Raw genomic sequence first — 17,162 nt, forward strand, 5'->3', positions numbered from 1 at the left:
GCTCACAAATCTCTCTCCAGCACTAAACAGTCTCCTATCCAACCGCACATCTTAGCTTGTCACTCCAACACCATTCCTCCTGGATGTTTTAAATAGAACATGGTCAAAACCCAACTCCTTATCTCCTCTCAAACCTTCTCTTCTTTCCTTTTCTATCACTGTCAGCAACACCATGCTCCTCCCCGTCATTCAGTCATTTTTAATTCCTCCCTTTCCCCACACACCCAAGCTATTTCCAGATCCTGCCACTTCCTCTTCAATATTTCCAACATCCATCCTTCTCTTCAGAGTCAAATCTCATTCAGATCTCCAACATTCTCCTCTCCAACTACCCAAAAACACGCAGTGAGCGCACGCGTTCTCTCTCTGTGTCTCTCTCACACACACACACTCCAAGGTGAGTGCTGAAGGCTAAATTTACATTGCTTGGCTATTGATTTGATCATAACTTCCCTCTCTCAATCCCCCCACCTGGCTCCCCATCTGCTACTGCTTCACCTTTAAGCTTCTTGTCACCACTTTCACAGCTCTGTCCCTCTTTCTACTTATCTTCTCTTGTTCAAGTTCATGTTGCTCCTGTCCTCTTTGCTCCACCAAAGCTCTCAGCCTCTTTTGACACTTTGCTAGCTTCTCACACAATCAACCCTGTAGATTCTTTTTCTATGCATGATATGACATTCCTAAGCTCATCCCCAAAGCCTGTACATTGTCTACATTAAAGTGTGCTGAAAAACTCACTTCTGCCATGTTACCTACAATGACGCAAGTTATGCTGTATATAAAAACTGTAAGCTTCCCCTTACAGGAGCATCTTTCTTGAGTGTTTGGAAAGTGTACAGCACATTGTGGGTGCTACCATGAATAATGGATGGAAGTAGCCTTGCTGTTGTACAGGGTCCAAAGAAAACTTTTCCTCCTACACACACCCTCCACACCTTCCCTTCTTCATACGGCCACTCCACCAGGGTCCCTCCTCACAGACTACTATGGGACTGTTACAGAACACAGAGCTTTGGGGTGAAGTGCACATCTTGTGCAAGCTGTTGTAAGCTACCCAGATAAAGTTATTTTTTCTTCACATGACCTTTAACAATGCCAGTGTTTTTTATTATAAAATGTAGTCTAGTGAGAGACTGACTTGCAGACTTTTGGAGTACAAAGCTGCTAGAAACAGTGACATTTCCTACATTCGTTTTCAGCAAGGTAACTGAAGTAATTAAATAGAACTTCCTTAGTTATCAAGATAAACCTTCTCCTGCAGCTTCTGATATGCAGAAGCCTATAATAAACTGCTAGAAATCTCCACAGTCAGGGCTCAATACTCTCAACGTGAAAGAGCTGAAGATTATTATTTCCAGCACAGTCAAATGTAAAAAGGAATTAAAGCAAGGAAGGTGGTGAAAATGAGAGGGAGTGACAAACTAACTCATTTCAACATTAATTGTTTCTCAATCTAGAAAAGTCACTTTAGGGATTTTTATTCCACATATCAAGTAAAGATCAGAAATGGCTAGGGATTTAAATGGATAAAAAGAGCTTCAGTTAGATATGGGCTATTGGCCAGAAATTAAAGGAAACTAAACAGGAATGTGAGACAATGATATTGCTGTTAGAAATGACAGCAGGTAAGACTATCTTTTCCCTCTGTGCTACCTGAAAACACGTATCAATAACACTAATTTAGGATGCAAGAAGGCAGCAGTAAACTTCAGTACAATGCCAGGAGATTTATAAATGTTTGTAAGGAATGCAGGGTACCATCTTCTCCACAAATGCCCTACAAGTAGCTCACACAATAATCTATCGTTTTACTTAAAAATTGTAAAAGTGATTTTTAATGCTAGTCATTAGCAAATCAGGTTATGATATAATCCTAATACAGTATCTCAATGTCTAAATATTATCTATACTATAGTAATACACTAAGGTTAAATCCTGATTGGTATGATATCCTACCGAGAACAGTAACAACTGATCCCTGCCCCAAGGATATAATTATTCTAATTAAAGATAAGATGCAGCAATTAACAATAAGGGAGAATATTGAAGGGTGGGAAAGGAGAAAAAGGATGAGGGTTAGAGTGAATTTCTTCCTCAACAATACTGAGAGCAGTACGTTTTTTTATATCTTTTTGCTACAGAGCCTTTTGGAATACTGATCTATGGAATTTAGATACTGGTGTTGTTAATTAAATCAAACTTTTTAATCGCTTATGTTCTTCCATTCTCCAACATGTTGAAACACATTTATAAGCCACTTCCCACCACTGTGCTATAAAGCAAAAAATAAAGTATCACAAAAAGAAAACATCTACTTGAAATTCCAACTAGCAAAAACAAATGAGAAGTTCCATACAAGGAAAAAGGGATGTTAAGATATTAGACATAGGACAAATAATGGTGATAAAATCCCAGAGACCTTAGGCAAAAGTCTTAAGGTATTTAATAGAAGTGTGAATAAATGATCTAAATGATTGTCAGGGGACACTGGATCCACATCCTAGGGGCTACAAAGCTACAATCACCTGCTAACTTGAGGCATGATTCCGATGTGGTAAAACTCATGGAGGAGCCCTTGAGTATAGCCAGGGCCTATGCCATTTTGATTTTAATAACCAACAGTACCAGGTTGATGTCAACTTGACACACGGTAGACAGTCATATCTAGAACACAGGGTGGATGTAATATGAACACAGGTGCTCCAATCAGTGAACAAATGTATTATATTCTGGATTAGCTGCATGTGGTTGAGTTACCCTGCAAAGAGAAATCTCAGTAACTGAGACTTGGTCATGATGGCATTTTATTGCCTATCACATACAGACCAGACTCTGTTGTAGTAACTGTTACAGGGATACTTTGAAGCTGCTGGACAAAAACACCTCTTACAGTTCTCCTTAGCACTCTAATCCCAGGACTAATTACTAATTAGCATCACCTAGGGCAATACTTTGCCCTAAACCTTAGCCTGGATTCAACGAACTGCTGACTGACTACACAACACCAATGCGTCTGTAATGGGTTGTCATGGAATAAATAGGGTGCAAGCCCAAATAAAGTGTTTTTGTACCAAGTTAGAAATATGTGCACTGTCCATATAAAGGGCATGTCAAAAGTAACATTCTTAACCTGAATACTTCCGAGCATAAGAGAGAAAGGAAAATCTCACTACTCTCCCCAGCCACTAAGCCCACAAACAAAAATAAAAGGAATTCACACTACAGCCTCACTAACGTATCAATAATACTGAGAACAGACAGTTCACACCCCTGAGAGTATGTCTACACTGGTCATTCAATAGACAAAACAGTTCCCTTAAAACTATCCAGCCCTTTGGCTAGCACCCAGACAACCAAGTCAAATATGATGGGGATTACTGAAAATCTTTAACCATCATACGTAAAAAAGTTCTACCAATCCCAAAGGATCGGACACATTACCAAACCGGTCAATGAATAGTTCAGATCTTACCCAAATACATGCTTAAAGCCAATGCTTATTAACTAAACTAATGTTTATTTAAAAAAAAGGAAAGAGTGATGGTTAAAAGGTCAGTATACATACACAGATGAAAATAAAGCTCGTAGGTCAGTTTCAAAGTAGAGATAACTGAATTGCAAAGTTCTTAAATTGCAAAGTCTGAAATTACCCAAACAGCTTGGAAGTCATCAGTCCTTGCTTAGAGCTTCTTTGTTAGTAATCCAGTACAGAAAAATGAAGACTAAACAATGCATGTGCAGAGTTTGTTCAAATTTTCCCATGAGAATTAGCAGGGTGATTCCAGCCTGGTGCTGGGATCTCCATCTTGCGATCCAAACTTTTCCTGATGAGCTTGGACAGATTTGAGATAAAAAGGTTCAGTCCACTAGAGTCTTTTATAGATCAATGCAGGCTGACCGATATTTTCTTGACAGTAGGTGCCTCCTTGAACAATTAATAGATGATGGGACTCTCAAATATCTCCTATGCCCTGTGCACATTGGTAACTAGTTACATTACCACAAGGTAATTGGCCATTTACAAGTATTTACTACTAAAACTTCAGAAAAAAACAAACAGTATTGTTACATTCAAAGTTCCATCTAAACATTCATATGTTCCTTTTGAACTCTTAATCAACAGAACAGTAATAGACAGGAAAGTAGTTTATCTACATTGCTAAGCTCTAACAAGAGATACGTAAACATCAAACAACTACCAACACTTGCATATCAAAGTTCTAGTCTACTTATAAGGAATGACTCTCACCACTTCCATTGTATTTTCCTATAATATATCTTGAAAGGTCAGAGTTGGGCCATGCAACTTGCAACTGTTGCTTGGCTTTCTCGGGCCTAGAATCACAGCTTGTTTAACTGTTGTTTATGCCATTCCATGCGGTGGTGGTGGCTTGATATCAAGACACTGACACACATTCCACCATTAGCGGATGCATGCTGCTACCCATGGCTAGTAATATATTTTGCATTGGGTCATGAACCAGAAATCCTCCCATTCCTGTAACAAACAGCAGCAAACATGGAGCCAGAAACTTACCAGGCTCTGGGACTACTTCTGCCTCTTCCGCTGGATCTACAGCAGACTGCTCCTCCCAGGGATGAAACTGCTCCCGAGTATGGATTCAGGACACACTGCAGCTGCTCGGCAGCAAAGCCTCCTCAGGAACTAGTGTGAGCACCAGAATCATTTTGCTAGCCTGATCCTGTGCCTACTGGCTCCCCTCTGATCCTATACTAGATTCAGGGATCAGAAGGTCAACATCTTGACTGATCAGGGTATGGTGACCCAGTGTTGGCTCCACACTCAGCAAATACCCTGCACCCAGTCAAACTGCTTATAAAAGAGATTGGATGATGGACTGTTCCCAGAGCTATGGTTCTCATCCCTGGCTTTACAACAGTTGCTCTTGAGCTGCTTAATGTGCTCCCTGCACTGGTCATGGGTCCAGTCAATCCCCAACTCGGTCAGCTTCTTCACTCTTTCCTGATACTGAAGTCAAAATTTTTGGTTGCCTCACACCATGGATTTACCAAAATCTGGCTGATCTCATAACCAGGTAGTCTTGTGCATGGTAAAGGACTTCTTATCATTGGCCATTGCAAATACACGAGAAGGTTCATTCTGTTTGCAATTCAGTCGTCAGAACGGAAGGGTTAAATGACAAGCAGCTGTACTTCAACCATAGGGTTACTTCTGTTTCCTGGGAGTCAACGAGTTAGTCTTGGCACAGAAAAGACAAAGAACACCAGCCCATAGGATTGTGGGATAGCATTGGTGGACTCTCAGGACAAGAATCTGGGGACCTGGGCCCAAGATGCGTCCACACTGCAAAATGATGTGGTTGGACCAGATTCCCAGTGGGACTCAGACTTGAACCTACCTCCCATGCTGCATTCTAGGGCTTGGGCCTGGAAGGCTTCCTGGCCCAAGTCAGAGAGAAGCATGTGGAGATAGATAGGAGGTTAGGGCTCAAACCTGAATCTGAGCTTGGCCTTACATTGCAGGGTAGACATATCCTGAGACTTCTTGTTTCAGGTTGTTTGCACAATCAGGAAGACATCATGGCACTGATTACGTTCATTTCACATTTTCACAATTCCAATGAAATAAAAGGCTAGAAACAATGGTAGATTTGAAATAAAAGGTAGATTCTGTGGAAAATTCTACAGGGGCCAAATTGTGTAACAAGGTGATAACCTTACTGAAATCTGGACAGTTATAGCCCTGAGCATATTCTGAAAGAGTAAAATCATGAATCCTGTAGTTGTGGTTTATCCATGCTTCTAAAAGTGCAAGCTTTTAAAAATGTGATTCATCAAGAGGGTTAAATATATAATTTTAATTTTGACATAACTGTCTGATTTATAATCAGTCATACAAAGCAATAGTAGAATGTGTGCACATTCTGAGGCCATGTTCTGAAAAGATTATAACAGTGGCAAAATATAATAATGAGCCTATCTTCCCTTGTGAACATGAATGTATCAGATCCTATTTGCTCATTACCATACTCAATGTGCAATCTTTTTTATTAGACACTGCCTCTCAGCAATCAACACAGGTGCTGTGCTAGATACATTTTAAGCTACTCTGATAAAAGCTTTTTATTTTAAACAAGGTAATTCTAGAAAGACTTGAATGGGGCCTGCCCACCATATACTTCCTAGCAGAGATAATCACCTCTAGGATGACATGGCATAATTGTTTATTTTTCAGTTTTCGTAAGAAGCGACACATTTGGAGAAATCAGCAGAAATATGAAAAGTAGCCTTCTGGGTAGCACTCCAGACAGCAGGTTTAAAAAACAAACAAAAGGAAATACTTCTTCACAGAAGAGTCAGCCTGTGGAACTTGTGACCATGGGCTGTTGTGAAGGCCAAAAGTATAACAGGGTTCAAAAAAGAATTAGGTTAAGTTCATGGATGCAATTAGCCAAGAGGGTTAGGGACACAACCCCTTGCTCCAGGTGTGCCTAAATCCCCAACTGCCAGAAGCTGAGACTGGACAACAGGGGATGGATCACTCAAAATTGCCTTGTTCTGTTCATTCCCTCTGAAGCAACTGGCACTGACCACTTTCAGAGAAGACAGGATCCTGGGCTAGATGGACCATTGGTAGATCCCAGTGTGGCTGTTCTTATGTTTATGTTCCACTTGCACATCTGCTTTCTCAGACACTGTATGGTTATTTACTGTGCATGAGATATAAACCACTGTTGAAAAATTTTACTTTTGTAGTTCCATGCCTGTTCAGTGCTTCTATAAAAGCACGGCATTTCCTATGTACTATTATGATCATGGAATACCACTCTTCATGAAGATTTCCTTTTGGATTCTGAACTGATAACCCTCCCTTTTCCTGTAGAGGCACTGTGCTCACATCCACTAGTTTTATCTAATAAACCTAAACCACATTACTTTATGACACAGAATAAAATCTGATATTTCAAACAACCTCAGGTACTACTTTTAACAAACTCATTGTGATCCCTAAGCTAGTCAAGATGCTCAACAGCTGCAGTTAAAACTCTTCAATCAGCCCATCATTCATCAGGAAAATGGATTTCTTGCTTTGCTGTGTTCATGTAACATTTCTTTACAGGCTGCTCCAATATCCCTAACCCTCCTTGGAAAAAAGGACAGTTAAATGTGAAATGAATCCCTTAAGTGAGTAATTGGTATCAGAATACTTAATTGACCCACAGTACTATCAAGATTAACTATTTACGAGTAGGATTTTCCACAATCGGTTAAGCTACTCAACATTGTTTGGGTAGTGGCTCTACATTTAGAACCCACATCATTCCTTGTTAAATTATCTATTTTAAACAATGACCAAGAATATCATTCTTTCTTTCTGTGAAAATCTAAAAGAAAAGTTAAGAACAGCACTTGATAAAAAAAAAAAAGGAGTAATGACACAAAGGATATTGGACATTCAACTATGTAGTTTACCCATGCTGTCCAACATCAACATATAAGGCCCATCTACATTATAGGGGGTACTCCTTCAGGGGCAAAACTTTCAATAAGATTAAACAGTTGCAGGTAGAGATGAACGTGTTTACACTATCCAAGATTGATTGTGTAAAGTGGCAAAGTGTGTCCTCATGCTCAGAGCATCCCCTCTAACTATGCCGTACCTATCCCATAACTGAAGGCACAGCCCCCCTTAGAGCAAGTTCTTAGCTTGGTAGAAGATACACTGAAGCTGTACATCAATACATATATTATACAAATGCACTTGCTTTATTATACAATATATATATTTTCCGAACGTTCAGATATTCTCTGTGAGTTTGCAAAGTTATACTCCCAAGTATTGGAGGTCAGAAAGAGCAGGACTGCACAGTAAAGTGAATGGCCCTACACAAAAGCATATTTCCTCCAAACATTCAAAGACTTACACAATCTTTGCAAAGACCTATCTGCTGGATAACCAGGACTAGATGTTGAAAAAACTGTAGATTCAATTCATGAGAGAAAATCATCTACTAGGAAGCCCCAGAGGATATGTCTATAATGCAATAAAAAAGTCTGTGGCACCACATCTGAGCCCAGGTCAGCTGCTCACGCTCATGGGGCTTGGGCTGCAGGGCTGAAAATTGCAGTGTATACATTCGGGCCTGGATTCTGAAACCACCCCCTACATCCTCCTCCCCCAACTGGGTCTGAGAGCCTGGGCTCCAGCCCAAGCCCGGACATCTACTCTGCAATTTTATAGCCTTGTGAGCGTGAGTCAGCTGACCCAGGCCAATTGTAGCCATGCCACAGGTCTTTTGCTGCAATGCAGACATATCCTTAGAGTACTGACAGACAATTAACACAAACATCGTACCTAGGAAGAAATAACATATTTGGCGGGAAAAAAGACATTACTGTTTATATAATTATATCTGAGAAGGGTAAAGACAAAAACTTAGTAAAGTCTCCAAATGGAAATCAGATGACAGAGTGCTACTAGAAGTTGCAGGAATAACAAACAAGGTTCTGTGAGCTAAGCTGCACATTAGACCTGAATTATGCAGCAGGAATCCTGAATTATGCAACAATGATTTTTTTCCATCCTTCCTTTCCATCCCCTCTCCGTCATTGATTTCAATATTAAATCCAATGTATTGTATGCAAATTTATATATTGCAGGCACAAAGATTTACAGAAACTGTCAAGGAGAAGCAGAATGTTGCACCAGGGAGACAAAATTCCTCATTCCTTGTTACAGCTTGACAGTAACTAACTGTTCCATTGCAACCAGACTTACTACTACCTGTCTTCACATATAACAGTGATAAAGAATGTTTGTTAAAATTTCATTTAAGCAATGAAATAGTTAATCTAAAATAGTATAATTAAGTTGAAGTGTGAACTCTCAATTGAGACGGAAGGGTAGTTTATGTTGTGGAGCACAATTATGCAGCAAGTTTAAATAGATGAATAATTATGTAGCTGCATAATCATATTATAAACACACAGGCCCCCCAGTGAATTAGACCTGATCCCCATAGGCAAGAAGGCATTAACAACAAGCAAAGTTTCAACTCAGGAAAAACCTACCTGACTGCACTGGTCAAAAGACAAAAATAATATTTTTTAACTATACTTCCCTTCCTCCAGTCTCCTCCCCTCAGGGAGTTTGGGGGAAAAAAACCCTGCTGTCCTAGCATAAAGGGCTTGTACCATTTTATATACACATACATATACATATATACATACACACACACATATACACGTACATACACACACATACATACATACCTGAGAATGTATGGTACTGTGATCTACATGGGATTCACCACAGCCAACATACGAACATCTATTCTGTCAGACAAAAATATGAGACATAACTACAATGTAGTATACTCTGTTAATTCTTTTCAGTGTATTGTCAAACAAACCTACAGAACAAAGTAAAGTGATTAGGTTTCCAAATGCATTTTAAATTCACACTACTGTATATTTGCAGGATTCTGAAAAGAGCAAGGTATCATGCAAGGGTAAACACTGCAACAAACAATATAATAAAGCAAATTGAGAGTTCTGAAGATTTTCCTCTGAACTTCCTTGATTTTAAGGGTGCGGTTAGACAATGTTTCTGATGTACGTCTTCTCTTCAGCTGTTTTAAGTTTGTTTTTAATGAGAAAAAGATCAAGTGTCCAAGATATTCTGAAAAGCCATGAAATATAAACGTGCCACCTATCAATTCTATGTGTACTATTTGGGATCTTTAATTCAAAGTTTTACACCTTGAATATTAACAATTTTGAGACATTAGACGCCATCATTTCAATATCAGTGCACATATATATGCAGACCATGGCTACTGACCATCTGAACATTATTTTATAACCTACAGATTTATTACCCTTGAAGGCTAATGGCCATCAACATTCCATCTTTAAGTATGTGCCATGTTTGAATTACTAAATGCAGTGTCTATTTACAATTCAACAATTATATTGTTACAGTTCTGATCTAGCATGTATTTGCTGAACTGGTGTGCAAACTTGCAGCTGACAGTATTATGCTAACCTAAAAACATTGCCATTAGTCCCTCATTTCCATGAACACCAAACACAAGCACTTAAGTAATCTGTACATACTGTTTATGTACATTAACATACATACACAAATGCCATTCATACAAAGTCTCGGTACTTAGAAGTCATAAAACAGCTCCTGTAAGTTAGCATTAATTGCTTTCTAAAACTTTAATCTCATGCATTTATAAAATATAACCATAGGTACTGGTTAAGCAATGAGGCACAAAAAAGTGTCTATCATGCTGGGATCTCACCAAGTACTGGATGCTTGGCTAAGCACAAAGGAGAAGAGTGTCTTATTGTGATTATAAAATTGCCCTATGGAAACACTGGTAGGAAATCAAAATAAATGTCCAAGCGTTCCAGATTAAAGCTGATATAAATTCAAAACAAATTTTAAAAAATGACTTTTCTTTAGCAAATGCCTGGTTCTCTCTCTCTCTCACCCTCTTTGGTTCTGTGACTTTTCCACCTGCCATTCCCATCCTTCCTACTCCTCCCACTTTGATTCCCCCCTCTTAAGAGGTGTTTTAGATGTAATTTGGTAGCTTAAAAAATAGCTTAATGAAATGTTGAATAATACTTCAGTGAGCATTCTTTTTCTGAGAGAGAGCAGAAAAAATCTGTTCTTTTTCTGGTAACCATGACTCTCTTGAAGAGGAGGGGGTGGAAAGCAATTTTAGAATTATATACATACTGGCTGCTCCCTGTCACATTTCATCCCAGATTTGAGTGTTGACAAGAGATATGCATCTGAGCTCACAGAGAGTTGAAATACCCTGTTGAGACAGACCTGTAAACCTGAAGCACCTTGAATGACATTTTACAGTTGATTCAGCTGCACTTCCCCTTTTGTATCACAGAGGTGCATCTTAATCTGAAGCAACATTTTCTCCATCCATTTTTTTTTTAAATCTGGAAACCCTCTTTTTTGCCAAAAGCTGGGAGGATGAAGCAGCAGTAAATCTTAATGCTGGAGGTAAGGTGGCTAAGTTATTTTGAGAGAGAACAGAGTTAAGAGGTAAGTAGGGTAGAGTAGGTCAGGACAAAGCCTGAAAGGGAATACTTTTAAAATGTTTGTTTAGGATTTTAAATGTTTGAATAAATGTTTATTGTACTTGTTTTACTTGGTGATAATTATGAAGTGACACTGGGTAATGCTGTGCTGACAGGTCAATACTTACTGTTAATACAAATAGGATTTCCACCATTCGGGAAGCAACTTAAGAAATGTAATTTGTTGTAATGTACTATAGGACATTTCCAGGACTACTGACCAGGAAGAACATAGGATTTCTTCAAGCTATTTTATAATCTACCTCACTGACAAATGACACTGGAAAAGCTAGTGAAGAGACAGAAAAATTTCAGTTTTAAGCACATGATCATTTTGAGTTACAAAATATAAGTGTATATGAATCTTGACTTGTTACAAAGCAAATCACTTTGGAGCTACAAGCTTGTCTGGCAAGCTTTGATCTAAAATAATGTTTACAATTACATTATAAGTCCTTCATAACAGCTGTTTGTGCAGGAAATGCTGCAAACCTTTATCTACAGATTCACCTCACTATCACTATCGCACATACCCCATGAAGTAAGTCAGCTTACCTCTAAGCATGCCCAAAGGTTTGGTCCTCTAACTTTGCAGTTCTGACAAGTGCCCTGTTAATAAAATATAGGTAAGAAATTATTTCACTAATCCAGTTTCCAGGGGATTGGTTCTTAGCTCTACACTATTTCACATTTTTATCAATGACCTGGAAGAAAAGACATCATCCCTGATAAAAGTTTGCAGATGACACAAACATTGAGAGGGTGGTAAATAATGAAAAGGACAGGTCACTGATTCAGAGCAATCTGGCTAGCTTGGTAAACTGGGTTGAAGCAAACAATGTGTGTTTTAATATGGTTAAATATAAATGTACACCTCTAGGAACAAAGAATGTAGGCCATGCTTACAGGATGGGGGAAATCTACTCTGAGAAGCACTAACTTTTGAAAAAGATGTAGCGATTGTGGTGGATAATCAGCTGAACATGAGCTCCCAGTGTGATGTTGTAGTCAAAAGAGCTAATGAGATCCTGAATGCACAAACAGAGGAATCTCAAGTAGGAGTAGAGAGGTTATTTTACCTCTCTATTTAGCACTGATGCAACCATTGCTGGAATACTGTGTCCAGTTATGGTGCCCACAATTTAAGAATGTTGATAAACTGGAGAGGATTCAGAGAACAGCCAGGAAAATGATTAACTAAAGGATTAGAAAATATGCCTTATCTCAATTGAGTTCATTCAATCTACCTATTTAGGTTAACAAAGAAAAGGTATAGACTTGATTACAGTCTATAAGTACCTCATGAGGCACAAATATTTAATAATTGGTTCTTCAATCTAGCAAAGAAAGATATAACATGATCTAATGGCTGGAAGTTCAAGCTAGATAAATTTAGACTGGAAAGGAGGCCTAAATTTTTAACAGTGTGAGTAATTAACCAATGGAACAATTTACTATGGGTCATGATGGATTCTTCATCATTGACAATTTTTAATTCGAGACTGGATGTTTTTCTAAAAGATCTGCTTTAAGAATTATTTTGGAGAAGTTCCATGGCCTGTGTTAGACAGGAAATCAGACTGATGATCACAATGGTCCCTTCTTGTCTTGGAATCTATTAAAACTAATGCAGTAACAGGGCCCCAGAAAACAAGATGCCCGGCAAAACAACACAAAGTAATTGAGACTGCACTGAAGACTTTAAATACTAAGCAGCTCATCACTAGATGAATTTACAGTTTTTGTAATTTAGTCTTAGTTTAAAATCAAGAATTTTGTTGATGCCATTCAGTTTTTGTTCCACTTCTATTACCTTACTAGAACGTGTCAAAACTCTCTAAATTTCTTAAGTGTTGGAGTAGAAGAAAATAGACATCAAGAGAAAAGTCTTTGTTATACAGCAAAATGTGATATTTCACTTAGTATTTGGGGTTTAAAAACTGTAAAGTTTAAATACATCTACCATCTCATTTTAAGCTTTCAAGGTGACACTGACAGCCACTGATCATCACTTTAAAACACAAGTTCATTCTAGGGCCTGTCTTTCATTTAATACAGAAACATGAAATTTCTAAATCAAATAAACAATGTACAAAAACAGAAGTGCCATTCTTCTAAGCAGAGAAATAAGAACACAAGTGTTGCATTTTCAGTTTAAGAAAATATACATAAAACAGAAGAAGTTAGACTCTTTCTCCACCTAGAGTCACTATAGTTATGAATTATTAAAAGTTTCAGCTGCCATATTTAATACTAGGTAGAAGCCAAAGGTTAGATAGAGCAGAGATTCTCAAACTGTGGTCCTTGGGGCAAGAAGCACACGGTGGTCCAATGAGAGCTGGCTGGTCACAGGGTGCTAGGTCTTCTCCTTATTTCCTTTGGTAACAGAATTAAAAGTCAGCTAAAATTCATTAACTTCTTTCTTTGTTACTTTTCCACCCAAATGATTGTAGTCACTATAGGGATGTTATTGGAATGCAAAAAAAAAAAAAGAAAAAGAAAAAGAAAGAAAGAAAGAAAAGTGGTCTGTACAATCACAAATACGAGCCAGCCCACAAAAATCTGTCTTAAAACATGGTCCATATTATGAAAAAGGTACAGAACCCTTGAGACAGGCTAGCTAACTGTTATTGTTGGTATATAATTATTCATCATTACATGTAACGTATGAAATCATTAGTTTTACTGCTTAATCAGGTCCATTCTTCTTTTCTCTTTTGTTTAACAGTGGAACTCAGATAGCGTACACTGCAATTTACAGTGAAAATGCTAAGATTTTAACCTAAATATTTTGTTCATGATAACATTTACCACTTACATGGGTTGCACAAACAGTAATTTGTTGATCCATTCGTGACAAGCCTTGCAGTTAAAATACACAACTGGTTTTACTCCAGCAGGGAACCAAGTAAAGAACTGAAACTTACATGTGATTTCTGTATCAATTCTTCCTTTGTTATTTCGCCAACTGATTCCAAGTGTGGGCAATCGCTGCTGAGTGCTGACATTTTAATAGCAGTAGTTTGGTCGCTCCTTTAGCATTTAAGATGAGGCAATAGCTACATAATAGGAATGAAAGAAAATTAAGTATAACTCGAAGAAATTTTATATATGTAAGCAGCAATTAGACATTTAGCAGAGCTGCAGTATACATTTAACCTTATAATATAAAACCAGGACGATCACCATTAGAGGCCCAGTTAAATAATAGCACATTTAGAAAATGCACATGCTGCATTTTAAAATGAATGCAAGTAATTGTTTATTGAAAGTAAAAGAATCTAGTAAACAGAATTAAATATAGTTGAACCTGCTAAATTGCAAGCCTGCACTAAAATGGATTTTTGAGTTTGCAGCTTACTGAGACATAGACCAATGAAATCCTGCTATTGTGGAAGCAACAGGACTAAAGTAGATGACATCATGTTCCCCAACACAGAATAATTAGGAAGAACTTTATTTCCTCCTGACCTCTGTTGTGGCATGCAGGAGAGCCCCTGAAAATCTGCAAGCCAACACAAAACTACACACCTGGAACAGGAATCTTAGCAATTTATTATATTATCATAGCTTCCAGCATGTTGGGTGAGTTTGGAATGCAGGGATATTTTATTCCTTTGTTGAAGGAGAAAGATGTGGATATAGGAAACTTTAGCGTGGTCTTATTTATTTACAGTGACATATATTCTTGAACAGGCATATTAGATGTCAAAAGGAAAATGTCATATGTAGTACGGAACAAACGAGCAAAACTCTTTCCTTCACTTTTCTCTGCCAGACTTTGCAATTTCTCTGATGCAAGGCTGGGCTGTCTCAGACCTAGTCACTTGGTCAGGTGTCAGTTAAAACTACTATTTGATGGTTGCACAGATATATCGATGACTGTTTTGCAACACAAAAAAGGAAGATTGAATTAAGCAATATTCCTTCTTAAACACAAGGGTGTGTGAGACTCGTCTATAGCCTGTGCAGCCTGACAGACTTTACTATGCTCACCCAAGAACTTTCTCTTGACACCCCCACTGGTGAAATCGCTACCTTCTTATTCTCTCCTCTGATTTGTCACCAAAGTCCTGGAACTGGCTATGTAGATCTCCTCTCCACAACTCTTTCTATGACCCCTTCCACCTTCGTTTGCCAGAATGAATCACCAGTACTGTTTTCAAACTAAATCCTCCTAATGAGTTCAACGATGCACTTCTCTATTCTTTGTATTCTTGATATGCCTGCTGCCTTTAACATCATTTATCACATCTCCACTTTCTCTCTGCTATTGGCTTTTGCAACTGTATGCTCCTCTGGTTCTTCAACTACATTGTCAAATTGCTCCTTCAGCATTTCCTCATCCTTTCTATAGCCCAGATATGTTGGCATCCCTCATCTCTTCTTTCTCCAAATTCTCCTTCAAGGAACTCACAAGTCTCATGCTTTCACTTATTTCATCTATGCCAATGCTTCCCAGTTTTACATCTTGCCCACCATTGACCTAGCTCTGGGTATGTCTACACTTAAATTGCTACAGTGTAGCCTAGTGGTTCTCAACCTATTAACCATTCTGGGCTGCAGAAGCATATGCAGCTTTCTGTATGTTATGTGGGCTGCATCCCACATCTGTATGGCCATGAGGATGTCACATGGGCCGCAGCTGTGTGCTGATTAGGCCACAAACAGCCCACAGGTTGCAAACCACTGGTGTAGCCACTCAGTGCAGCAACAGGAAGGTTCGCCTGTTACTGTAGTTAATCCACTATCCAGAGAGGTGATAGCAAGATCTAGGAAAGAATTCTTCTGTTGACCTAGCACTGCCTGCACTGTGGGTCAGGTCGGCCTAACTAGATCATTCAGAGATGTGGATTAGTAATGTAGTTGGGTAGACTTAACTTTTTAGTGTAGACCTGGTCGTAGTCTTAGCTACTGAAACATCTTCCAAACATCTTGTTCAGTTGCCATCTCAAACTCACTCCCAATCAACTTCCTGTTTTTCTTACCTTCACAATCACCTTGATTACACCAATATCCTCCCCATTATAAAGGCCAAATTAAGTTATTTGTAGATGAAGCAATGCACTGTTTGGTTTTGATTTAATCTTTGATTGGTTATCTATGGGTTACAAAGTGAGGAAAAGCTGCTGCTTTTATCTTTTAGCAAACTGTATTTTAAAAATGTGCTTCAAAGATGCCTAAAACCAAGTAAAGATGCTTTTTAAACTACATTATAAAACAAAACAATTAAATGAGCTAGGTAAATATCAGAGCCTTTTATTTCTAAATTCAATATTTTCTCCACTTAACTGAGCCATTTTAGCCCCTCTTGAATGTGGAATCAGGAAATACTTTTGTTAGTACCAGTACAGCCTCCCGCTGGCAGTGTATTGGGAAACAGCACAACAATCACAGTACAAGCATTTAATCTTTCTTCCATGTTTTGAAACTGTTAAAGTTCAATAGAGTTAACATTCAGTAACAGCAGCAAAATTATAAATGAACCACCAACTACTTTATGGGCCGAAATGTTGTGACTTGGCAAGGCTAGAACTGTTGTGGACCAGTACAAGTATGTTCCAAGCTCTGGTGCTGGATCAATTATTAGAAATTAAATGTCTTCCCGTAGACCAAGCTGCAACTGGAGACGCTTTCCTCAAATTATTTAAACCAAGTATCTATTTTTTATAATAATTTTAGTTTTCCTGCCATCTGCTGCTATGAATATGGTTTTCTGGATCAAAAATTAATATAAACTTAACTATGCTTTTCATGTTTAAAAATATGAAATATTTTGCTCTTACAATATTTTCATAAAATTAGATAAAATCTCAGCTAAAGTAAAAATTTCAAAATGGTGAATCCTCACCCATTTCCTTTAATATTAATGAACTCCAGTTAGAATGCAGAAACTCAGTATATAGAAGAGGTAGCAAAAATGCAGGCTTCATCTTGCACTTATTACAAGCCCTACCAAGGCATTAGAAATGGATGACTGGGTTTTGAATAAAGCCTACACCAGTTGAAAACCTCAGTACTGTTTTAATGCTGAAGATCAACACAAATGCTTCACTTAGAAAGGA

The 17,162-nt window shown here is 38.2% G+C and overlaps 1 protein-coding gene across 4 annotated transcripts in view; it reads right to left on the reverse strand.

Annotated features, from left to right (window-relative positions):
* USP33 (ubiquitin specific peptidase 33) overlaps window positions 1–17,162 on the reverse strand; it is a 96,567-nt gene that overhangs the window by 74,727 nt on the left and 4,678 nt on the right. For all 4 annotated transcript variants that reach the window (XR_010916701.1, XM_067530687.1, XM_067530686.1 and 1 more), the window contains exons 2-4: window positions 14,025–14,156; window positions 11,653–11,706; window positions 9,256–9,318 (exon numbers count right to left, since the gene is read on the reverse strand). Coding sequence is in view for 3 of the 4 variants with exons in the window: in XM_067530687.1 (XP_067386788.1) it covers window positions 9,256–9,318; window positions 11,653–11,706; window positions 14,025–14,105 (198 nt within the window). In the remaining variant the exon portion in view is untranslated. The remainder of the gene's footprint in view (window positions 1–9,255; window positions 9,319–11,652; window positions 11,707–14,024; window positions 14,157–17,162) is intronic.

The sequence above is a fragment of the Emydura macquarii genome, unplaced genomic scaffold (genome assembly GCF_026122565.2).
Source record: "Emydura macquarii macquarii isolate MOO-44397 ecotype Brisbane River unplaced genomic scaffold, CSIRO-AGI_Emac_v2 contig_3110, whole genome shotgun sequence".
Lineage (NCBI taxonomy): Eukaryota > Metazoa > Chordata > Testudines > Chelidae > Emydura > Emydura macquarii.